The sequence below is a fragment of the Phaseolus vulgaris genome, chromosome 11 (assembly GCF_051622355.1).
Source record: "Phaseolus vulgaris cultivar YP4 chromosome 11, ASM5162235v1, whole genome shotgun sequence".
NCBI lineage: Eukaryota > Viridiplantae > Streptophyta > Magnoliopsida > Fabales > Fabaceae > Phaseolus > Phaseolus vulgaris.
The window spans coordinates 31,871,054-31,897,259 of NC_143508.1; the positions used below are offsets into that span (position 1 = coordinate 31,871,054).

At 44.9% G+C, this 26,206-nt stretch overlaps 2 protein-coding genes across 2 annotated transcripts; one reads left to right on the forward strand and one right to left on the reverse strand.

Moving 5' to 3' along the window:
* Positions 1–3,625: 3,625 nt before the first annotated feature.
* On the forward strand, positions 3,626–4,219 carry LOC150023188 (auxin-induced protein 6B-like). The gene has a single exon (XM_090297540.1). It carries the CDS (start codon positions 3,747–3,749, stop codon positions 4,017–4,019), a length of 273 nt encoding a protein of 90 aa, XP_090153666.1. The 5' UTR covers positions 3,626–3,746; the 3' UTR covers positions 4,020–4,219.
* Positions 4,220–4,327: 108 nt separating this feature from the next.
* Positions 4,328–5,642, reverse strand: LOC137823861 (senescence-specific cysteine protease SAG39). The gene is made up of 2 exons (XM_068629171.2): positions 5,135–5,642; positions 4,328–5,048 (listed from the first exon to the last, which is right to left on the reverse strand). Exons 1-2 carry the CDS (start codon positions 5,571–5,573, stop codon positions 4,459–4,461), a joined length of 1,029 nt encoding a protein of 342 aa, XP_068485272.2. The 5' UTR covers positions 5,574–5,642; the 3' UTR covers positions 4,328–4,458.
* Positions 5,643–26,206: the final 20,564 nt, after the last annotated feature.

A 26,206-nucleotide genomic window follows, 5' to 3' on the forward strand; every position in this document is an offset into this window, starting at 1 on the left:
GCTTCACCCTGGGCAGCGCTTTTCAGCTTGGCAAGAAATATGCGGCTCGTGGCTAGCGCTTGCCCCAGTTGTCTTGTGGTTTGCTCTAGAATTTGGTTTTCCTCTAGGGGATCCAACTTCTCTTTTATTTTAGGAGGAACAGGGCTTTTTGGATCGTAAGAACGGGATCTGCGGAAGGGTCCCACAGTCCTTCCTCCTCAGTATGTTCCTCCTTGCCCTCTAGGAGTGTAACTTCCCTGAAAGTTGAGGGGTATGAGACTGGAGAATGAGAAAGTGAAAGAGCGCGTTGCCTAAAATTGAGTGAGAAAAGGAGGCTACATTATTTCGTCTTCTCTTAAAGAGGAGTCCAGAGCCTGTTTCGTCATCCTCTGAGGCCGCCACTTCAATTATGGCCATTTTATTGTGGTCCTCGGCAGGAGACACCTTTGCTGCAGCCTTTTTCTGCCTGACCAAAGTAGCTAAGTTCTTCCTCTTCTACGCATCCAACATGTTGTCTGAACAATAAACCAAGACAAAATCAGCAGTTATGCCAAGCTATACAAAAAAACAGCAATACCTAAGCACAATAAGGAATAAAAAGATACCAATATAAGCTTTGAGTATTACTGGGGAAAACTCCTCTTGAATCAGGAAGGCAGTATCAAAAACCACATTGAAGTTGGAGAGATGGATGCACACCTCACGTTTAGGTGGGGGTAGGTCATCCAGGAGTCTAGGGCCCTGAAAGATAGGTTTTTGGGTCCAATACAAAGGGAACCCGTCCAGAAGGGTTGGGTCCCCCTTTGTTGTGCTTCGGATTTTGAAGAACATCTTTTTAAAACTCTTATAAGACTGCTGGAAGAGAGATAACAAAGATCTCCCAGCAACCCCATTGAAGGACACTCAGAGTGTGCGGCCTGGACGCTTGGCCTCAAAGAAGTACAAAAAGACATCCACCCCGAAGTGGGAACCAAGTATGGAGAAGGTTCGCACAAACGCCCAACTATTTGGGTGAAGCTCGGCAGGGGCAACATTGATTTCGGTAAGCAAGGCCCTCTCAAAGGAGAATAAGGGAAGACAGAGGAGGATTATCTGGAAGAGGGTGGAATAAAAGAAACAAAAGGGGCCCTCGGGGTCTGTGGATTCATCACTACATACGGGTTCACCCTCCCCGCAGGGTACTATGCGTATGAGCCTATCATGCTCCCTACCAAACATGGTTCTCTTGGGGTGTTTTTTGTGCTCAGCTTTTCTATAGTCCACTATTGTCTTACTAGAAGTAAAACCTGAGGTTTCGGTTAAGAGTTTCTCAAGGGCCCAAGGATATTTCGACCGATAATCCATCTAAAACCAGAGCAAGCAAACAAACAAGAAACATAGATACATTCAAATTCCAACTATGCATGCATTCAGAAAAGAGAACAAGTGTCAACGGTAATATCAATATCACAAGGTGTGAACGATCCCAGCGCAGTGAGTAAAAGCAAACTGAAAGCAATAAAAGCACATTATGGGAATAGGGCAAGATAAAGTTAATACCTTTGTGATGACCAAAAAGATTTGGGAGACAAGATTATGTGGACGACGACAAGGGTGCAGCAAGTTTGAAGAGAAGCGCGAAAATTGCTAATGAAACAGTGGAGACGTTTAAGTTTCTAGAACTCTATTGTATTAGGGGAGCGTAAGCGGCAATGTTTTGTGACCGTTGATGAGAGTCACGTGGAAGCGCACGATGAAGTGTGTTGAGACATCAACTCAAGGTACTGTGCACGTGGCGCTACTCATTTACCGTGTAGGTCAACTCGGGTGAGAAAATAGCCAAATCGTCGAAGCAAGTTCAACTCGAGCCTGGGGGCTTGTGTACTAGACCGGAACTCGTAGCGCTTAGAGCTTGCCGGTCAGACTTCGGCATTTCCCTCAGACAGGTCAGCTCGGCACATGGGTTTCATTGGCCTTGTGACTGGGCCCCAAGTATACGTATATATTGACTCTCATACATGCATATAGGATAATCCTTTGTGAATTGTTGAGGTAAAGACATTAAATAGGCCTAGGGGTATACTTATCACGTCCAGGTCTATGGTAAGTGTGGTAGACCAGAATGATGGGCCACGCGCTTGGAATCAGGTACTTGAGTAATAACCCACATTCATGCATTCGATATAATTATTCGCGTATAAGGCTTGGTTGGCCAGCTAAAGGTGTCAAGGGATCTAGGGGTGCATTTAGCGCATTCAAGTCCCGCATAGGAAAAGCATTATGTGTAAGCCCAAGCCCAAGTGCGTTAGGGTTTATGGAACGTTATGCATGCATGGTGCAGAGGGTCACAATTAGTTGATTGTTGCATGATATAATCTTAGAGATAGGAGTGACATTCGTGATGACTTGCGGTCTACACCTTAAAGGTAAAAGATAATGTTCCCAGTTATATTCCAGTTGAGATTTTATTCTCTCTGGAGCCATTGCATATGTTATACGTAAAAGCAGGAAAATGTACTTGAAAACAGCTTGGACCCCAAGAGTGGTTGCCTTCGTTGATGCCCAGGTGGTTATTCTGTTAGGGTTTGTTGCACTCCAAGAAGATAGAATTCTACACAGCTGTGTAGATAAGATTACGCACACTATAACAAAATTCTTTTTATTGAATATACTCTCACTAGAGATAGGATTCTCGGGAGAAAAGGTGGTTAACAGTGGTAACCTAGCGATACTCTATAAAAGGGGCTTAAGGTCCCAGGTGAAGGTACGCAATTCTGAATACACTTTTTGAATACTGAAATTAGTTGTTTCTTATTCTTTGATAAGCCCTTACTAACTTGAGCGTCAGAATGCAAACGGTCCTAAGGGCACCCTTTGTCTCTACAGGTAAAGCCTCCAACAACCAAGAGAAGTGAAGATTTCAGGGGAGACAGGCGGAGCCTAAACTAGCCATCAGAGTCAACTGGCAAGAACAACCGCCTTCTTAAATCAGGTTAATTTAAAAAATGCCACTGCGTTTTGAAAGACAGAGTCTCACCGTAAAAACGCATTAAATGATGGGTCACTGTTTTAAACTTTTGTACTAGTGGCAATATCATAGATACCTTGCACATATCTTCTGCCAAGCAGACATCTTATCTAAATAAATAATATAAAATATAATTTTGTGTAGGATGTAATCTAGGCCGACTCTACTCGTGTTTTGTGTGGACTTCGTGTAGGCTAGGCCGACTCTACTTATGTCTTGTATGGACTCCATGCATCCTAGGCCGACACACAAATTACATGTTGCGAAGCCTATGTAACCGTCTAGTCGATGCTACTTGCGTCCATACATAGGTCCACATTATTGTTTTGTGTGCACAACATTAGATTCCAAAATCCATGAAACACTAAGTCTACGATAACTTCCCTTTTGCATCCGCTATTTACACTTAACGTTTCCTTTTGGCCCATGCTAATAAGCACATTTCTTGTAATGATAACATATGCATTCCTCCAACCTCAGGAACATAATGATCTATGATATTTCGTTATCCCTTGCTTTATAATTCATCACCCACAAAATACATTCCAGCGGCAATCCAACATAATTTGAGAAACATGTTTACAGCAAGTCTATAAAATTATAGAATACCGATTAATGAATGAACAATCGTAAAAACTATATATACACTATCCCTTTGTCTTCACAAACAACACATGCCATTGCAAACCTCAAGCTTCAACACTTGGATTCCTTCTTTTAAGATTTGGGATTCTTCTACTTCATTCAATCAAGCACAACAATGGGTTTTCGATTACCTGCTATTCGACGAGCATCATTCACAGCTAGCCAAGCAGCTTCAAAATCTTCAGAAGTCCCAAAGGGCTATCTTGCAGTGTATGTTGGAGAGAAACAAAAGCGGTTTGTGATTGCCATATCATACTTGAACCAACCTTCATTTCAAGGCTTGTTGAGTCAGGCTGAAGATGAATTTGGATATGATCATCCCATGGGTGGCCTCACAATTCCTTGCACCGACGACGTCTTCCAACGTATAACTTCTTTCTTAAATTGACAATATATTTCACTCTTGAAGACTGACATAGATTAGTGGAGAAATTTTGTACAATAGGCATCTCCTCATCTTGTAAAGTTTTTTCCCTTTCTTGAGAAAGTGGGAAAAGAAACAGAATGACAAAATCAAATTGTATAATTCTTTTGTTTATATGGCATGAATTCAATCACTAAAGCAGCTCCTCCGTATTTTCTATTTTAGTTTCAGTCTGCACTTTTTGCTTAATGGATAACAAATTTTCATTACTACTTTTGTATTTAGCTTCCTTGTGTCGTGGTTACGATAATTTAGTTTGTATTGTATGAATCTTTTAAGTCATAACCATGACTCCTTTTTCATTGGATAAATTGATTAATAAGATACACGACCAACAGCAGAAATCAATGGTGAAAAAGATACGTAGAATTGAAAATAGCTTAACAGGGTCTAAATTTTATAATTATGCAGTGGGGTACGATGCTTGCATGGCTATGCCACACAGTCCTTCAGAATCTACACCCCTTTGCATCCTAATGTAGCCTTCTTCACCCCACTCAGTTCCCCATGAGTTCTTAACCAACCAATACTCAGTTCCATCATCGCTGACACCATATCCCACTGCAGTGACACCGTGATCCAACTCTGTTCCACATGAACCAGTGAAGACACCACTCTTGTAAAATTGAAAGTCAGAGCCACTAGCATCAATTGCTACAGAAACTGGTTGATTGGTTACAGCTTTTTGCAGTGCCTTCTCATTGTTGGCTGGGACATCCTCGTAGCCTCGAATGGTAGCTGCATGACTAGATGCCGCCTTTGAATTGCAGGTTCCATCAACGCCCTTGAAAGGGTAATTGGCTTCAGTATTGAGTCCGTTATTTTGGATGATGAATTTGAAAGCATCATCCATAAGACCACCTTCACAACCTTGGTCCACACCCTTTGTGTCACAATCAACAAGTTCTTGTTCAGACAAAGAAATCAATTTTCCAGTGGTGAGTTGATGAATTCCTTCTGCCGATGCAACAGCAGAAAACGCCCAGCAACAACCTACAATGCAAAGTAAATTAATAGTTACATAGTAATGATTCAATGTAATTTGACTTGACTTGGGAATTGAATTATCCAGGACTTACCACATTGGCCTTGGTCCTTGACCGGTGTCACCGCACCCTTTTGCCTCCAATCCACTGTGGATGGTACTGATGTCACATTTTCGTACTTAAAAGTGGTTGTCTTTATGATTGAGGAACGCATGTGCCCCTTGAATCTATTTCTTGGTGCTATGAACTCCTCGTTGGTGAGGTCTGCAAATTGATTAATGGCTAGCTTGTAAGGTTTATTGGCAGCATTGTTGAAGGCTTCAATGTAATTCATATTTTGCTTGAATATCCTGAAACGCTTTTCCTTTTCTCGAGGGTCCTTGTAGACTCTGGAATAACGAGCCATCCATTCCTCATGCCTCTCATAGATGGAGGCATCTTGCAGAGTGCGAGATGTGACTTGTAAAGCCCAGAACGCCATGCAGAAAAGCATTGCAAGTGAAATATGACACAAATGAAATTTGGTAACCATGATGGGTACTGTAGTGTGACAATTATGGGAACAAATGCTTGAGGTTGGCTAGTGAAATGTATGAAAAATATATTGTGTTGTGGTATTTATAGTAAAGATAACTTTGAATGGTAAACTAATTAATGTGCTTGTTTTCAACTCAAGCTCTAAGAGCACAGTGTACCTCTGAAGAAGTTTTGTATGTATCTGGACAAATTATTTGTCTAAGAGTGATAACGTAGAGGCACTGACATGGCAAACGATGCCATAGTAGTTTTCAAAGGAATGCCTTGCGTGTATCGGAAATTTTTGGAATTATAAAACTCCAGCTTTGACACTTTTATTGTTTCATCTCCATGCATAAAGCCACACATATATTTTAAGAAATATAGTTAATAAATTTAGTTTAAATGTTTACCATTTTTTATTTCATTAAATAATATAACTGTGATAAATATCCCGACTGTGAATATTATTTTAAGGATTTACAATGATATAATTTTTTTCTTAATATAATAATTTTCTTTTATAATATGTAATTTCTATCATGAATCAGTTTCGACCTCGGCACCGACCGATCGAGTTAAAGAACATATCAAGATTCATAATAAATAATAGAAATGATAGTTATAACGATACTTAATGAGTCATAACAGCTATCCCGAAATATGTGGGAAATATCTTCGACGAATCAGCTAACAACTAATTAACTTTAACTGAAAGATGCACATTACTATCTGATCCTGCCTGTTGACCAAAACGCTGGAGCTTTGCCTCGTCAAACTTGGATCGACGTGTGCGCCGTGTTTGCCTCCGTCCTTCACCACGATCCACCTCAAGAACCTGCAAAAGACGAAACGGCACCGCTGCGGCCGATCGCGCTCCGACACCCAAGTCAGCGACTGAACCACCAATTACTCAAGAGTAAGACTCAAGAACTCTAAGGAACCGTGACCAGTTCTCTCTCAGTGTACTCAAGACTCGCAAGCGTAAAGAAGACAATCTGAACGTGCGTACCTCAGAAGTTCGTTGAGAACTCTTATATACCTGGGCACTTTCTCTCTCCTGGCAGTTACACATCTGGACACGTGGCTCGCATCCAGCTGTACACGTGCCTTCATCTGGAGCATCCTTGACTTGGGCGCTACTTCTGACTCTTCTTTGGCTAAGTTACTTATGCATGATACTACTCAGTGCATGGTTGCCTTGGAGCGCGATCTCTCCTGGATGGCGAGTTCGGGTGCCTTCGTACACACCTTCCCTGTGGTCTCGCCGGCCGCCTTCATGATCTGCACCACCTGTTTCACCGTACACGCTCGAGTAAGCCGTCCTCCGACCTCATCCTCTGGCCAGCTGGGAAGCGTCCATCTGCCTTCATCTTCAACTTGGTTTCGGCGATCTCTGATCACTTGGTCGCCTGGATTCATACCTGGCGACTTCATCTTCAACTTGGTGACCGCCGGTATTGGTATGATGGAGATCAGAGCACGCCAACTTAATAACTGACGACTACGTAAACCCCCCGACCTCCTTCCCTTCTGCCAGCCAGGTGTCCCGTCCAACACGCCCATATAATAGCTCGACGCCACGTCACTACTCCCGAATACCAGGGCGGTACACTATCTATTAATAAGGAACTTCGACGCATGTCAGTTAATTACTGATATCCAGCCGATCATGGTCAAAGCCCATGACCAAGGCTATAAATAAAATCCTTTGCGGAGAAGTAAGGTACATTTTTACTAATTACTATAATAGACTCTTTTCAGAGTACTTACTTGAGCGTCAGAATACCTTTTGCAGGTCACCCCATGACCGACTGAGCGCCAACATTTGAGGACGGAGACTTAAGGGAAACAGCTAGAAGATTACTCACATGTTAGCAATTGTACGCCCACTCACAAGTACTGTCTAAGGCCTTCTGCCTATACAGGTACAATTGGTGTTAGAATATATGGCCTTAAACAAGAAGGGGGGGGGGGGGGGCTGAATTATTTATGAAAGATTTTCAAAAACTTTGAAGGTATAATGAAAGCCTATGAAGAATCACAGAGAAAGAAACTAAGGAAAGCAATGCACAAAGTTGTTTTAGTTGATTTCCAGAAAACCAATCGGTTGTTTTTGGGATTCAATCGGTTGTTTTTATCAGCAGTTAATAAAAACAACTTAAGATAGATATATGTGAGATTAGGGAAAGAGAGAATCACACAAATAGATTTATACTGGTTCACTCTTACACCAAGAGCTACATCCAGTCCCTAGAAACCACTAGGTAATCGACTATGCAATCAAAACCAGATTACAAACACCACACACCAAAGTAGTGACCTTGAACCCCTCAAGAAACACACTACCTTTGGCAAACCACACCAAGAATGTTGATCTTGAACACCTCAAGAACACACAACTCTCATTGGCAACACAATTAAAGAAATACAGTAATCAAGGAAGAAGGGAATAGAATACACCTGGGTATTACAAAGCTTAAAGTTCAGAATTACAACCCAATCCTATTCCACACACTTAAGAATGATCCAAAGCTCTTTCAAATCTTGGGAAAACTGTTTTTGATAAACTCTTTCTCTTACTCCAAGATTAGAAGCGTAAAACCACCTTTATATAGACAAACCAAATGGTCAAAAGCATTTAATAAAGGAGCCAAGGTAGTTGGGATCATTTAAAACATATTAAAACCACTTAACAGAATTTTGTTAAGCTTTTTAGAAAAACAATCGGTTGTTTTGTCGAAACAATAGGTTGAATTGACTTGACAGCAAAGTCAAGCTTTTCAAAACCTTTTCAAAAACTACTAAGGTAAAACAATTTGTTGTTCCGAAATTTCAACCTATTGAAATTTCAACAACCTTTTAGAAAATCCATCTTTTCAAAAGGTTAAAGATTCAAATGAACTTGGATCATCTTAAGGAGTGAATTAACAAGTTTCAAACAACTAGACAACACACACACCCAGCAGCAAGGTCTTCAAGCTTTCCACTTGGATTTGGAGACATCAATGTATTTGACTCTTTATGGTGTTAAAGTATCACTATCCTACCAGATAATAATAGACAACACAATTTGCGTTATATATATTTATTGATAGATTTGTGTCCTACTCTTTTCGGTTTTGTAGGTGATTTGCGGAAGCTACACGGATTGGAGATGGAACAAGGTCCTCCTAAGAGTGGTGGTGACCTTAAAGGTGCATCATAGGTAGAATTTGAGAGTGCTGAGGCCAACTCTACTTGGAAAGGACGAATTTGTGAAGATTAAAAGCCTAACCTATGAGGTTTTGGGCAAAGAGTGATATTGGCACAATTTTGACAGCAATTCACTCATGTATTAATCTTACAAAATGAGAGTCAAGTACCTCAATTTATAGTGTTTAGAGGGCTGGAAAATCAAAAGAAAGTGGAGGGAAATTCAAATGAATTCCCTTCCAAAAGTGGAGTCTAAATGAGCACATGGGGAGGGGTGTGTCTAGTTTGTATGCTCACCCCCTCCATGGGCTTTCTAGACCAGCCTTGGAAAATTTAGAGGTTTTTAGAAACTCTAAGTTTACCTAGGTTGGTGTTTTAGGTGCCAAAATTAATTCTAAGAAAAATTACAAATAATGTTCTTATGCTAATTTTGATAAGAATTAAAAAAACTATTCTACACTAGAGTTTATGACATGTAGAATGCGTCCTCTTGACCCCTCTTTGACCATAACTCTAGTGGTTGCCTCAATTTGACATTTTAGTGGCCTTTCAATGGATTGGTGTTGGGGCCTCTTCCATCATCCCCTCCCTCTTGAAAAGGATTTGTCCTCAAATCCAAGGCTTCGTCCTCGTCATTGGTAGGGGGATGTATGGGGCTGGATGGTGTCCATCATCTCCTCCTTCTTGAGAAAATCTATCCTCAGATCCACAGGGTTGATCTCGGATAGCAGCCTCTTGCTTTGACAACTATGCTCGTCCTCCCGGATCAAACGTCCATCTGTGGGAATCATACAAAGCAAATGTGTTAGTTTGAGCAGTTGTATAAAAATAATTTCTATTAAGTTGCCTTTCCTCTTGTTTTTCTATTGTTTTTGGCAACTTTTTACAAGATTTCTTTAAGGAGGAGTTCATAATTTTCTTTTCTTTCAAAAGCTCAAGATTTTTATCAACTCCAAAATGACTTATTTGCAAGCAGTTTTCTATGTGTTATTTGGGGTATGCAAAGTTTTTCTTCTGTAAATAAGTACCCCTCGTAAACATAAAACCCTCCATGTGCTCTATGTTGGTATTTAGCAAAAGTGGGTGCAAAATCTTGATAAAGTTTAGGTATGTTATCAAATCCAAGAATTTGGGCTCCAAGTTTGAAAAATAGGGCATGTTTCCTTGATAGAGCATCCACCACAATATTTGTATTTTCCTTCTTGTATTTGATAACATATGGAATTTGCTCAAGAAACCCATCCACTTTGCATGTATTTTTAACTTGTGTTGACTCTTTAAAGATTTTAAAGACTCAGGCAAGGCCCTCACAAGTGTATAGAGCTCTTTGTTATAGATGGGGTAGTTGAGGGTTGCACCATGAAGTTTTTCAATAAAATATGCAATTGGGTGCCCACCTTGCAACAACCCAACACCTATTCCTACTCCCAATGCATCACACTCTAGCTCAAAAGTTTTTACAAAGTTTTGTAAAACTAGAATGGGTGCATTGGTGAGTTGAGCTTTCAACCTTTGAAAGGCCTGATCATGCTTTTCCATCCTGTTAGAAAAGATGGCTTTAAACTAGAGGGGGGGGGGTGAATTGTTTAAAGGGGTTTTCACAATCTTTTCAAAGCTAGAATGAATTTATTTCAGAAACCAATTAATTCAGCAATTCAGTTAGCCAAAACAGCAAGCAAAAACTGTAATACTAGAAAAAACAATCAGTTGTTTCTTCGAAACAATCAGTTGTTTATACCAGCAAACAACAAATAAACTGAAATTAAAGAGTTAGGGATAGAGAGATTGTACACAATTGTTTATACTGGTTCACTCCAAACTAGAGCTACATTCAGTCTTCTCAGAAACCCTGAGGATAACCACTAAGCAATCACCACTTGATCACTTACACCACAACCAAGAGAATGACCTTGAACACCTCAAGAAACACACTCTCCTTGGCCAACACTAAGATTGTTGATCTTGAACACCTCAAGAACACACAGCCAATCTCAGCAAAACACACAAATGAATTGTTCAGCAGTTTACAAAGATTACACTTGTTACAGATGAATATCTGAAATCAATACAAGTAGAATCCTATTCCAGCACCTTGATCAATCTCTCAACTCTTAAGCAATCCTAAAACTCTTTGAAAAACTCTTAGTTGTTGTTGTTAAAAACTTTGTCTCAAGATTCTTAATCCTTAAAAACAGTTTTTCAGAATATATTCAAGAATATAGTTTGTTATCAAATCTTAACAAACTCTTAATTGCATTTAAAATAGATTGGTCAAAGCATTTAATGACTGGAGCGTATTCAGTTAAAGCATTTAAAGCTCAGTCAAAGAAAACAGTTTTTCTGTTATGGTTTCAAAACAAACAATCAATTGTTTCCTCGAATCAATCGGTTGTTTTGTTACTTAACATATTTCACCATTCAAAAACAGTTTTCAAACTTTCTCAAAACACCTAAGTGTAAACAATCGGTTGTTTCGACAAAACAATCGGTTGTTTGAACTTAGTTTGAAAAACATTTTACTTTGATAAAGATTGAGATGCTAATTGCTTGAGATTTAATCTAAGGGTGGATTACAACATTAAACTACCCCAGAACAAAGCTTAAACCAGCACAGCAACACACAACAAAGCAGAGGCTTCAACATCCTTCAAAGGATTTGGATTCTTCAAAACATTGAACACCACTTGGTTCAACAATCTCCCCCTATTTGATGAAGACAAATCCCTGATGCTTGTGTTGTACCTGATTAAATCTGAAGCAGTTCCTGCAATAGAACTTTGAGCAATATTTTGAACTTCTGATATTCTGTTAGCATACTGATAAACATTTAAGGCTTAAAAAAATTAATATCAGAAACAAAATACATGTTACTTAAACTGTTTTTAATCAATAATGAAAAACAGAGATATTTAAACAAACTGGAAACACAAACACAGCATATATCTCCCCCTATTTGTCTTCACAAATAGACAAAGATAAGAGACAAAATAAGATATTGTTTCCATTACATCAGAATAAACCAGCAACAGCAGAAGGAAAGAAATTTTAAAACCAAAAAAGAATAGCTTAAAAACAATCGATTGTTTTGTTGACCAATCGGTTGTTTTTCCTTCATTCTTCTTCATCAGCAAACTGAAGATCAAAGATTTGATTATGGACAGCTTCAATCTGTTCGTCCAGAGTCGTAAACCTTGTTTCCATGTTGTCAAACCTTGTATCAATCCTCTGAAAGTTACTAACACACAGATCATGAAGGCTTCTTTGATTTTCAGCAAAGCTATCTAGCCTATCCATCATTTGTCTTTCAAAAGATGACATGGTTGACATTCTTTCTCTTTGATATCCATCAGCAGCACTAGGCCCTGCATCTTGAAAATCTCCAGCTGGATCTTCATGTTGAACATCCATATCAGCAGGTTCATCTTGTTCAAGATGAGTAGCACCACTTGATGAGGAACCATGATCACCATCCTTACTTATCCACTTTCCACCTACTTTTGTAAAGCCCATCTTGCTGAGTGATCCATTGTTCAACTCTTGAGTTGACTTGACCAGCTCAGAAGTTTCATCTTCAAGATTAACTTCAAAATAGAGTAGAAACTTAGATATTAAAACAACATAGGGATAGTGGTAATCGCCTAACCTCATGGCTTTTTGCATATGTTCTTTGATTATGTGAATCCAATTGATCTTCACTTTCTTGGTGATGCAGAAGATGTAAACCAGATCTTCTTCAGTCAGTACAGATTGGTTACTCCTCCTTGGAGTTAGAATCCAAGTAACAATGAGAGCAAGCAATCTTTCATCAAGCTTCAAACCTCCAACCGAGCATGTGCTAACTTGAGATTGATTGTTCTTCAAGCAACTTTTGTAGAACTGGATTTTGTTGAAATCTTCCACCACACCAAGGTTTCCCTTGTTTATTCTCAGACCAGAGAACTTAAGCCCAGCAACAGCTGCCCAAACATCATGAGTTATCTCCATCTCCACAGCTTTCACATGAGAGACTAGGTTGTTTCCCTCAAACTTCAAGTTGGTGTAGAATACCCTCACCAAATATGGATATATGTTCCCTTTTAGCTCCAGAAATTTTCTGAGTGATTGGTCCTTGAGAAGCCTCCTCACTTTGTCAGCTTTTGACTTTTCAGCCAATCAAAGCACACAACCTTGGGATTGTTTATCTTCTTGACACTTGTTTCATAACTATACTTCTCAATGAGTTCGGTGTCACCAGAAAACCAGGTTTCAAGTCTTCCTCCAGACCTTACAGCTCTGGTTTTGACTCTTTTGGAGGTGGGAGGGGTTGATTCCATGACAGCAGAGACGAAAACTCACTTCACAGAAATTTTGCAAGAGATGGTGCAAGAGATATTGCAAGAGATGTTGCAATTGATTGTTCTTGATGGAAGAAATCTGCACCTCATTTTATAGTAGAAAGAGAATCAATTTGAATTTAATTTCATTCAATGGGTACCTGATTTTTCAGAGAGAGGACTTGACTCTGTTCTGCACTGAAAATGTCAGAAAAAGCTGAAAATCACATGGTCTGCACATGTGATCTTTGACTAGTCATTAAGGCTCTTGAATTTCCAAGATTTTGGAATATATTCCATTATGACTGTTGTAACTTCTTTCTGATCATGCTCAGCTTTCAACACAGATCCTTTGACCAAGATTCTCCATTTGAAATTGATCTGCAACGGATAGAATTTCAAAAAGCAATTAAATCAATTTCTTCACAGTGCTGTCAGACTCAAAACAATCGGTTGTTTCGAAGAAACAATCGGTTGTTTTTCTGCAGTAGTTAAAAACTTGATTTTGAAAATTTTAACCATAAACACAAACAGATTAAAGCACATGACATTGATTAAAAGACAATTAATCATAAGAAAGAACTTTGAAACAGAAATTGAGAATAAATAAAGGAAGGTCTTATCCTTGTGTTGTTTCTTCAATGAGCCAATTGCTTGTTGATCAAGAAAACTTCTTTTCACTGTTTTGACTTTTTGCATAGCATTGATACAGCTTCAATGACTGCCTTTTTCTTCAATAGCTTTATCAGATGGGTCAGTTCTTCTTTTTCTCTTCATTTTCCTGCATAAACAAATTCAAGTTGCAAGATTTGGTCCCCTTACAAATTTGGGTCCTTTTGGCTTTTCTTTGCTGTTAGAAACATCACATCCCTTAGGAATCCATTTCATAAGACCTTTAGGAACACAATATTTTCTATTTTTACAGAATCTAACAGAGTGGCCTTTCTTCATGCAGTAAAAGCATGTAACAACCGGTTGTTTCGTCTTAACAATCGGTTGTTTTTCTGATTTTCTTAAAAAAAAATTTGAAAACCTATCTTGCTTGTTCTATGGATTGAAGCCTAAACCAGCCTTTCCAAAAACACAGCTTTGAGATGCCGAGACATTCTTAAAGTTTGATTTCCCTTTTGAAAGCTTGTCCACAGTTTCAACAAGATAGTGAACCTTTTTCTCAAGATTTTCACAATTTGTGCAAATGAGAGTATCACACTTGCAAGAGGCATTTTTTAAATGATTTTCCAGTTTTTCAAAATCAATTTTTGCTTTTCTCAGATCCTCTTCAAGTGATTTAACTTTCTTTTCAAGCCCATTGTTAAGATCTTTCAATCGGTTGTTTGAAAGAACCAATCTATTAGCTTCATCATGAGTTTCTTGAAAAGCTTCAAGCAATTCACTATAGTTTTGTTCATTTAAGGAAGCACTTGAACTGCAAGAATCATCATCATCATCCTCAGCTACTGTACCGCCCAGGTGGTCGGAAGTGATGACGTGGCAGGAAGCTATTATATAGGCGTGTTGAACGGGGCACCTGGCAGGCAGAAGGGAAGGAAGTCGGGGGGCTCGTGTAGTCGCCAGTTATTAAGTTGGCGTGCTCCGATCTCCAGCGCACCTAAACCGGCGGTCACCGGGTTTGTGATGAAGTGATCAGAGATCGCCGAAAGGAGGAGATCGCCGAGGGATCAGGGAAGCTTGTTCCAGGCTTTCGAAGCAGAAGATGAAGTCGTCAGATGGTCATTCCCTAGCTAGCCAGAGGTTGGGATCGGGGAACAGCTTACCCGAACATGCACGATGAAGCAAGTGAAGTAGATCATGATGGCGGCCCGCGAGACCACAAGGAAGGTGTGTATGAAGACACCCGTACTCGCCACACAGAAGAGATCGCGCTCCAAGGCAGCTTTACACCGAGTTACTCCTTGCATGGATAACTTAGTCGAATAAGCCTGAAGAGTAAGAAGTGACGCCCAAGTCAAGGATGCTCCAGATGGTGACACGTGTACAGCTGGATACGAGCCACGTGTCCAGATGTGTAACTGTCAGGAGAGAGAAATGCACAGGTATATAAGGAATCCTAACGAACTTCTGAGGTACGCGCGTTTTAGAATACTTCTTTTACGCTTGCGAGAACTTGAGTACGCTGAGAGAGAATTTTGCACGGTTCCTGAAGTTCTTAGTTTTCTCTTAGTATTTTGGTGGTTCAGTCGCTGACTGGGGCATCGGAGCGTGATTGGCCGCAGCGGCGCCGTTTTGTCTTTTGCAGGTTCTTGAGGTGAATCAAGGCGGAGGACGGAAGCTAACACGGCGCAAAGTCGATCCAGATTTGACGAGGCAAGGCTCTTGCGTCCTGGTCAACAGGCAGGATCAGTGAGCTTAAAAGGAATTGCTGGGAGATCGATCCTCTCTATATTCCAGCAATCTTACAAAGATTGGAAGGGAAAGTTCGTCCAAGTGCGCCAAAATGATCAAGACCCTTCGTTGCTCGATGGCTTTCCCTTGTACTGGGTAAACAAGGGAAGTAAGGACTCCAAAGAAAGCTTTAGAAGGCCAAGAAGTCCTGACAATATGGGCGAGTTGGACAAGGATCTATGCCTCTTCTGGAAAAGCGTAGCAGCCGCTAACATCACCTTTCCCACCTCCGCAATAATCTCCTTCGAGTTCCTCGAGGGCCAACTCGAAGCTCACATAGGTTAGCGCTTGCCTCGACATTTAGGTTTTCGTCTTGTGCTGCATTTCTGTTATCTATTATTGGGCGTCCTGCTTGTTGCGCACTAGACTTGGTTTTTATTTCCTGCACCATTTGTTTGTATCATTCGCACCCGTACTCGTATATTTTACTTTTTTCCTTCGCGCTTACTTGTATATTTTTGCACTGTGCAGATCTCATGTTGGGCAAAGGCAAATTGGCTGAACTGAGGGCGCTCGTCCGAACCCACAAATTGGCGTCGGGTTCTCAAACCGTGCCAAACTCGGTGGTGGAGATCGCCGCTGCCCAGGGCAATCGCCCCCTCAAGGCCCAGCTCCTCCAGAGGCACTGCCCGCCACTCAACGAAAGAAGCTCGTCTTAAAGAAACCAAAGAGGAAAACTCCTCAAGTGGTTCAAGAAGAGGAGGATGAGGATGATGAGGCGACTGAGGACGGCCTCATTACCAAAAGGAGAAGGGTGGCACCTTCTTCACCACCTGCTCTACCAACACCAACACCACCCTCTCCCCCAGCTCCAACACCGCCAGTCCAAGCAATACCCTTGGCAGCTGCACTTCCTGCGGTTGAAGGCAACGAGCCCAACTTCATGGAGAACCCTCCGAGCGCCTCCACGCCATTCGTATCTGCTGGAGAGGGTCCTCCTTCAACTGCCTCAATCGCTAAAGCTGCACCAGGTGGGGATGAAGGCGCTCACAACTCACCAATACTCATAACCGAGTCCCCCACATCACCACCACGCCAGGAAGCCCAACCTCATCAACCAATTCAAGAGGGTGGTGGTGAGAGTCAGCACCAGGCTCCTTCAGCACCTTCACCGACAGCAGCTGCAAGCCTTCCCCCCGTGGTCAAAGAAATCTGAGGGCCCTTCACAGCTAAACTCAAAATGATGGCAGAGGACCTCCCCTCCATCATAACAAAATCTGTGGAGAGCTCCAACAAAAAACTTCAGGATGATATCTCCACACTCCAAGAGGAGAATCGCCTGATAAGGATCGAGGCGGAGAAGCTGTCTTGCAACCTGATGATGGCGGAGATCGATCACTCAAGGGTGGAGGATGCCATGAGTGCCGAGCTGAGGGTTGCACGCAAGGAGGCCTCCGATCTACGCCAGAAACTGCACCTCCTAGCTCAAGAGAAGATCGAGCTGGAGAGTAAGCTGGTTCCCTTCCGGCTCAAGGTGGCTGACTTGGAGGCATCAATAAAAGCGGATGCAGCCAAGGTAGAGAACCTTGAAAAAGGTCGGTTGATCGGGAGGTTCTCCTTGGAAAGGTCGAAAAGGAGAGGGATGACGCCGTGGCTGAGCTCGCCGAAGCTAGAGAGGAGAACAAAAGAACTGTTGCAGAGCTGGCCCTGGCGCGGGAGGAAAGCAAAAAGGTTGCTAAAGACCTCGTTCAAGCTCGTGGGAAAACTGAAGAACTAAAGAAACGAGCTGACGAGCTGAAACAGCAAACCGAGGGGCTCAAACAACAAAACGAAGAGCTCGAACTAAGCTCCGCCCAAGTCCTCGCCGTTGGGTTCGACGCCGCCCTGGAGCAAGTCGCCTGCCAGTACCCCGAGCTCGACCTCTCCATGGTATCAATATGTAATGAAGTGGTGGATGGGAAGATCGTTCCTTCTGAAGATTAGTCGTCTCCCTCCATTACTTATTCACTGGGACCCCATGCTTGTTTCCTTTTGTACAAACTTTACCTGTAATAACTTTTCTTTTCTTCTTATGCATTTCGAACTGATACCACCTTTATTATAAACTTTTCCGCTTCCGCATATGGTTTCTCTGTTTACTCTGCTTTTCGTAGTAGAAACCGCTTAAGGAAATTAACTTAGCGATCCTGCGGGCTCAATCGTTCAATTACTGCTTCAAACTCGAGCAAAGTATCAACTTTCAAACGATGGCGCTTTAATAACTTGTGAACTTAAGACAACGAACTTCAGCGTGAAACTATTTACTAAACAGCAAGTTTCAATCCAACTGATAGTTTAAGATATAGTTCACCTGATCTGCTCTATCAAAATGGGCCCTTACTCTTGCCATCGCTTGAATTTCTTCTGATCGCCAGAGGGTCCCGGCGATGTAAGCCCCCTTTTGCCTTCGTAACTTGGCTATTGTTCCCTCATCTGGGGGTAGAGGCGCCTTTCGGATCCTTCTCTACCTCCCTGAGTTTCAGAACAATAAGTCGGACAGCTAGGCGTTCTCTTCGAACCTACCTTAGCCATCCTTTAAACTTCTTCCACCCTCCACACCGTACCTGAACTCGTTCGAGACGAGAAGGATTTTATCTTGCCTGAACTCGCTCGACGGCGAGAAGGTCTTTATCTTGCCTGAACTCGCTCGACGGCGAAAAGGTCTTTATCTTGCCTGAACTCTCTCGACGGCGAGAAGGTCTTTATCTGGTGCCTCTACATTGCCCAGGGATTATATCTCCTCCTCCCTAGATGCATTGAGGACTTTTAACTTTTTCTCGCCTGCACTCGCACAAAGTCGAGGAGGACTTTAATCTCTTTCTCGCCTCAGGACGCGCGAGGGCGTTGAGGTCTTTTAAACGTTGCTGGTGCCTCCGATCACCGAAAGACGATGAGGACTTTAAAACTTTAACTGATGCCGCTAGTCGCCGAAAAACGATGGGGACTTTTAACTTTAACTGATGCCGCCAATCGCCGAAAAGCGATGGGGACTTAAAAACTTTTTAGAAAGCATGCAGCATAACTTCAAACTTGCCTTAAATCACATACGAGTGACAAGGTCTTTTTCTAAAACTTTTGTAACAACAAGCATGCAATCTAAAATACTTTAAACTTTGAAAACTCTTCTTTATTGGGTAGCCTCATTAAAAACCCTCCTTAGGAAAAAAGAGTGCCCCCTTCAAACTGTTTTAACAGAAAGCTTGCAAAACTCTTCGTGTTTGTTTTTACTTACAAAGCTTCAACTGTAATATAACTTGAGGTGCGTGGCATTCCAAGTGCGAGGAATCGCCCCTCCTACCAAAGTTTCTAAGTGGTAGGCGCCGTTCCCGAGCGCCTCGGTTATTCTGAACGGTCTCGTCCACTTAGGCGACAACTTGTTCTCCATCTCGTACTGGTGGGCCTTCCTCATCACCAGGTCGCCTTCTTTAAACTGCCTTGGCACCACCTTCGAGTTATACCTTCGTTCAATCCTTCTTTTCACTGCCTCGGCTTTTACTCTTGCCTCCTCCCTGACCTCATCCAGCAAATCCAGATTCAACCTTCTTTCCTCATTCGAGTCTTCCGCTACAAAGTTCTGGAATCTCGGTGAGCTCTCCTGGATCTCCACTGGAATCATAGCGTCGCACCCATAGACCAAGCTAAACGGGGTCTCATGGGTTCCTAACTGCTCGGTGGTGTGGTACGCCCAAATTATGCGGGGTACCTCCTCAGCCCACGATCCCTTGGCTTTCTCTAACCTTCTCTTCAAGCCTCTTAGCAATACCCGATTAGCGGACTCTACTTGGCCATTTGTCTGGGGATGCTCGATGGATGCAAACACTTGCTGAATTCCCACCTCTTCGCACAGCTTCTTCAACAGGTGACTTGCAAACTGAGTCCCGTTGTCCGACACCAGGCGCTTAGGCGCACCAAACCGGCACACGATGTTCTTCCACACAAAGCTCTCGATCTTGTGTGTGGTGATCTGGGCTACTGGTTCTGCTTCGATCCACTTGGTGAAATATTCCATCGCCACCACCAAGTACTTCATCTGTCTGATCGCCAATGGGAAAGGTCCCAGAATGTCGATCCCCCACGTATGAAACGGCCAAGGGCTGTAAATCGACTTCAACTCCTCGGGAGGCGCTTTGTGCCAATCGGCGTGCTACTGACATTGCTTGCAACACTGTGCATACTTCTTGCAGTCCTCCCTCATTTTTGGCCAGTAGTAACCTGCACGGAGGGTTCTTGCAGCCAGAGCTCGACCCCCGACGTGACTTCCGCATATCCGTAGCGCAGACCTGCGTCGTGTTCACCCTCTCCCCCCGACATGCTCTTATTCTCGGCGATCTCAAGGTCTCCTGAGTCAAAGACCTGTGACTCCTCGCCGCTTTCTCCGTCGACTTGCTTATTTGAAGAACCAGGTGGTCTGCCACAAATGCTCTAGGCGTTTTCAGAGTTTCTTGGATCACCGTCCTCTGCCTACCCCCCTTGCCTGAACTGGCGAGCTTAGCTAGAAAGTCAGCTCGGGCATTCTGCTCTCTGGGCACATGCACCACTTCAAAGGAGACAAAGGAACTCTTCAACTCCTGCACATACTCCAGGTAAGCCGCCATTTGTGGATCCTTGGCCTGGAACTCGCCTGTTACTTGTCCCGTGACCAACAGCGAGTCACTCTTAGCCATCAGCACCCTAGCTCCCATCTCCTTGGCCAACAAGATTCCGGTGATCAGCGCCTCATATTCTGCTTGATTGTTGCTGGCTTTGAAGGCAAACCTCAGGGACTGTTCAATCAGCACACCGTTGGGCCCTTCCAGGATGACTCCAGCACCGCTACCCTGCTGGTTCGACGATCCGTCCATCGAGAGCACCCAACGGAAATCATCCCCCTCAACTCGCGCTGCTTCTGACGAGAGCTCAACCACAAAATCGGCGAAAATCTGCCCCTTGATCGGACCTCGGGGCTCATACTTGATATCGAACTCTGACAACTCCACCGCCCACTTCACCATCCTCCCAGCTACATCAGGCTTCTTCAGGACTTTCTGGATGGGCAAGTCGGTCATCACTAGTACTGTAAAACTGTGGAAATAGTGGCGCAACCTCCTCGCCGAAAATACCACAGCCAGTGCAGCTTTTTCCAAGGCCTGATATCTCACCTCCGGGCCCTGCAGCACCTTGCTGACGAAGTAAATAGGCTTCTGAGCCTGGTCTTGGTCTTGAGCGAGCACCGCACTCACCGCCCTCTCAGTCACAGCGAAATACAACCTGAGAGGGGTCCCCACCAACGGTTTGCACAAAACCGGCGGGCTCGCTAGGTACTCTTTAAGCTTGACGAAGGCCTCTTCACACTCCTTCGTCCAGGCAAACTTGTTGTTCCGCCTTAAACATTGAAAGTACGGATGGCCTTTCTCTCCGCTAGCCGATACGAAACGAGACAGGGCGGCCATCCGACCTGTAAGTTGCTGCACCTCCTTCACGGTATCCGGTCTCCTCATCGCCAAGATGGCAGCACACTTATCAGGATTGGCCTCTATTCCTCTTTCAGTTAAGAGGAATCCCAAGAACTTCCCTGCCTCCACGCCAAAAATGCACTTCTCGGGGTTCAGCTTTAACCTGAACTTGGCGATTATGGTGAACAACTCCTCCAAGTCCGCAACGTGTTTGCTCTTCTCCGGCGAGGTCACGACCATATCATCCACATACGCTTGCACATTCTTTCCCACCATTGGTGCAAGTACCCGATCCATCAACCTTTGGTACGTGGCCCCCGCGTTCTTCAGCACAAAGGGCATCACCTTGTAGCAGTAGCACGACCTCTCGGTCATGAAGGCGGTCTTCTCTTCATCCATGGGATGCATCTTTATCTGGTTGTACCCCGAGAAGGCGTCCAGGAAACTCAGCAACTTGCACCCTGCAGCACTGTCGACCAGGGCGTCTATGCTTGGCAAAGGATACGAATCCTTTGGGCAAGCCTTGTTCAGGTCAGTGAAATCGACACACATGCGCCACTTCCCATTGCTTTTCTTTACCAGCACGACATTGGCCAACCACTCAGGGTACTGGACTTCCCTGATATGGCCTGCGGCGAGGAGCTTCTGGGTTTCATCCCTGATCGCCTGCCTTCTCTCCTCGTTAAACTTCCTTCTTCTCTGTCGCACCGGTCTGACCTGGTTGTCCATTGCTAGATGGTGGCACAAGAAATCGGGGTCGATTCCCGGCATGTCTGAAGCAGACCATGCAAAAGCATCCAGATGCCGCTCTATCACCTTGGCGATCTGGTCTTGGAGCTCAGCCTCCAAGGATCTTTCCAACTTGAAGACCTTTCCCCCGATCTCCCTTTCGAGCCACTCCTCGACGGGTTTGGGTCTAGCTTCCCTGGCGATTACCGCCCTGGCGATTACCGCCCTGGCGATTACCGCCCTGGCGATTCCCAGCTCCCTCGCTTCCTCTGGGCGGTTCCGCGCCTCTTCCTCCCGATCGGCGTCCTCTCCCTCAGCCTCAGCATCCAGCATGGTGACATCGCCTCCGGCGGCCACCTCCATCGCCGCATCAACAACTCGCCATTCTGTTGGCTTGGGCTTCACCCCGGGAGGCAGCGTCGTTGTGATGTAACTTACTGACCTCTTGTTTTTCAGGCTATTCTCATAGCATTTCTTTGCTTCCTTCTGGTCAGATTTGATGGTGATCACCACCCCCTCCATCGACGGCAACTTCACCTTCATGTGCCTGGTTGAAGGCACAGCTCCTATTCTGTTGAGTGTTGGTCTTCCCAACAGAATATTATATGCTGAGGGAGCATTCACGACGAGGTATTTGATTTTCTCCGTCCTCGAGCCCGCCTCATCCGTGAATGTAGTTCTTAATTCTATGTACCCCCTGACCTCCACCTGATCGCCAGCGAACCCATATAAGCACCCTCCATAGGGCCTCAGCTCGTCAAGGGGCAATTGCAGCTGTGTGAAAGTCGGCCAGAACATCACATCTGCCGAGCTTCCTTGGTCCACCAGAACCCTGTGGACCTTCCTTCCCGCTGTGACAAGCGAGATGACTATAGGATCGTTGTCATGAGGCACAACGTCCCTGAGATCTTTCCTCATGAACGTGATGTCCACATCTGGCGAGTGGTCCTCGAACATGTCCACCGTCATCACAGACCTTGCATATTTCTTCCTCTGTGACGCGGTGCATCCACCACCCGAAAAACCCCCAGCGATGGTGTGGATCTCTCCATGAGTGGGCATCTCGTGCTGCTGAGCCTCACCACCTGCCGGCTGGGAGCTCGACGCGCCCCCCGTTCTCCTGTCCAGCAGGTAATCGTTCAGGAAACCGCTCTTGACCAGGTCGTCGAGCTGGTATCCCAATGCCAAACATGAATCGACGGTGTGACCAAAACTCTGGTGGAATTTGCATCAGGCGTCTGGCTTTAGTCCTAACACCTTGTCGCCCACTTTCTCGGGTGCCTTGAGCCTGGCTGCTATATTGGGAATGGCGATCAGGTCCGCCAACCCCATAACAAACTTATGCTTTGGTGGAAGATTGTACTCCCTGGGGCGCCCTGGGACCCTGCCCTTGTTTCTTCTTGGGTCATAAGGATGGCGAGTCCTTTGATCCCTCTTGGCCGCCGCTGTCTCCAGCACCCTCTGTGGATGGATCCTGGTCTGGGCACGTGGCCTAGCGGGGGCCACGCTCCCTCTCTTCTCGGCGACCTCACTTTCATCGGCGATGTGGGCCACCGCAAGTCGCCTAACCTCAGCAAACGTGGCAGGGTGAGCCCTGATCAGTGCCTCGCAGAACGGTCCCGGCAGCACGCCCTTTTTGAAGGCGTATACCAGAATCTCTTCGTCCTTGGCCGGTGAGCGGACCATCTGCGCTCCAAAGCGATTCAAGTAGTCCCTGAGGGACTCTCCCTGGTACTGCCTTATGTCGAATAGGTCATAAGACACCCTAGGTGGCGCCTTGTTCACTATGTACTGCTCGACGAAAAGCTTCGAAAACTGCTGGAAATTGGTTATGTGACCGGTAGGCAAGCTCACAAACCATTCCAGCGCTGTTCCCTGGAGCGTGCTCACGAACATCTTGCAATACACAGCATCCGAGCCTCCTAACAGCATCATCTGCGTGTGGAACGTGGTGAGATGTGCCTCAGGATCCTCCACGCCGATGAAAGTAGCCTTCACGGGTACCACACTCGCAGGGATAGGCGTGTCTGTGATCGCCTGTGCAAATGGCATGGGGAAAACGCGAGGTGGCGACGACGGTGCGACCTCCTCAGCGACTTGGCGCCCTCTCTGCTCCTGAAGAGCTTGGCGCAACTCCTCACTCACTTTGCTTAGCTCTTCATTCCTGGCCTGAGAGGCGGACTAGGGTCCTCATGCATCCTTGCCTGCTCTATGCGCGAGGCCTCCACATTCGCCTGCAGCGCACGCATGATCTCTACCATCTGCGCCATAGTCATGGCGCCTTCAGCAACAACTGGCACAACTGGACTTGAACGGTTGCTTCTCATCTTTCTCCTGAAAACTTCACAGACCACAACGAGCGACGAACAAAACCTCCTTTAGCAATGATCGATCCAGCAATCAACCGGTTAGAACTTCGCGAACTCCAAAGAACTTCAAGAACGCAATCTCAACAGCAAAGACCTTCGCAGAAACTCGCAATCTCAGCACGAACCTACCACTCCTCCACCAAAACATCTGATTCACCAGTCAAAAGTCCGAACGAACGTCGAAACTTCGATCTCACCGATTAAAACTCGCGTAAACAGCGAAAAACCTCTCCTCACCGAACAAGAACTCAACAAGCGGGGAAAAACCTCAATTCTCTGAACTAAACTTCGAACGAACGGTGGAAAACACGAATTTACCGAACAAAGCTTGAATGAACGGCGGAAAATGGTTGCACCAGCACACAACCACACAGAAACTGCAGAAACTCCAAGAACTCACGCTGTGGATGGGAACAGGTTTTACACGGCCCCACGGTGGGCGCCTGATGATCCTGCCTGTTGACCAGGACGCAAGAGCCTTGCCTCGTCAAATCTGGATCGACTTTGCGCCGTGTTAGCTTCCGTCCTTCACCTTGATTCACCTCAAGAACCTGCAAAAGACAGAACGGCGCCGCTGCGGCCGATCACGCTCCGACGCCCAAGTCAGCGACTGAACCACCAAAATACTAAGAGAAAACTAAGAACTTCAGGAACCGTGCAAAATTCTCTCTCAGCGTACTCAAGTTCTCGCAAGCGTAAAATAAGTATTCTAAAACGCGCGTACCTCAGAAGTTCGTTAGGATTCCTTATATACCTGTGCATTTCTCTCTCCTGACAGTTACACATCTGGACACGTGGCTCGTATCCAGCTGTACCCGTGTCACCATCTGGAGCATCCTTGACTTGGGCGTCACTTCTTACTCTTCAGGCTTATTCGACTAAGTTATCCATGCAAGGAGTAACTCGGTGTAAAGCTGCCTTGGAGCGCGATCTCTTCTGTGTGGCGAGTACGGGTGTCTTCATACACATCTTCCCTGTGGTCTCGCCGGCCGCCATCATGATCTACTTCACTTGCTTCATTGTGCATGTTCGGGTAAGTTGTTCCCCGATCCCAACCTCTGGCTAGCTAGGGAATGACCATCTGACGACTTCATCTTCTGCTTCGAAAGCCTGGAACAAGCTTCCCTGATCCCTCGGCGATCTCCTCCTTTCGGCGATCTCTGATCACTTCATCACAAACCCGGTGACCGCCGGTTTAGGTGCGCTGGAGATCGGAGCACGCCAACTTAATAACTGGCGACTACACGAGCCCCCCGACTTTCTTCCCTTCTGCCAGCCAGGTGCCCCGTTCAACACCCCTATATAATAGCTTGCTGCCACGTCATCACTTTCGACCACCTGGGCGGTACACTCACCCAGGGGCGGCCTCCAGGATTCTTAGCCTCGAACAAGAAAAGGAAGACGTCTACCGAGGCCGGTAGTCCCAAGTGTGCGCACATGATTTGAAATGCCCGCACGAATGCCCAGCTGTTGGGATGGAGCTGGGCAGCGGCAATGTTGAGCTCGGTTAATAGTTCCCGTTCAAAACGGGTGAAGGGAAGCCTGAGTTTCACCTTCTTGAAGAGAGTAGTGTAAATGAAGCAGAACAACTCGCCGTTGTTCCCCTTGTCATCCGCGCAGATTGGCACGTCAGGAGGGCAAGGCAGCACCATCAGTTTGTCGTCGTGCTCCTTGTGGAACGAGAGGTTGGGTTCGTCCCCTTTCTTCAACCGTAGCACCGCCAACGTAGAGTTTACTGAAGAGGTCTCCTTCAGTAAAGTTGGGGTGGCCCACGGGTAAAGTTTCTTGTAGTCTGGTGTGGGAATGGAGGCTCCTCCGGCGACTGGTGGAGTTGCCTGAGCGAGGTTGGGACGAGAGGTTGCAGGCCTCTCAGCCTGGGAAGAAGGAGCACCAGATGCTCGTGGTAGGTTATGCGCTTGGGATGGAGGGTTTCGTGATGAAGGAGGAGGATTCGCGGTGGTTTTTGTACGAGCCATCGCGGGAACTGCAAAGGAAAAAGAAGAAAAGATGAACAAGGGTTGTAGAGATCGACTCGATTGTGGACGCAGAATGAAGAACGAACGAACGAGAGTTCGTTGTGATGAATGTAATGGAAGACGAAGCCCTAAGTTACGAGAAGGAAGAAGAAGAGGAAAACAACCCACAGCGTATGCACCAGGCAGATAATGGATGATGCGAATCGGTTAAAATGCAGCAAGAATCAACAGAAGAAGTAAAAGAGGTACCTTT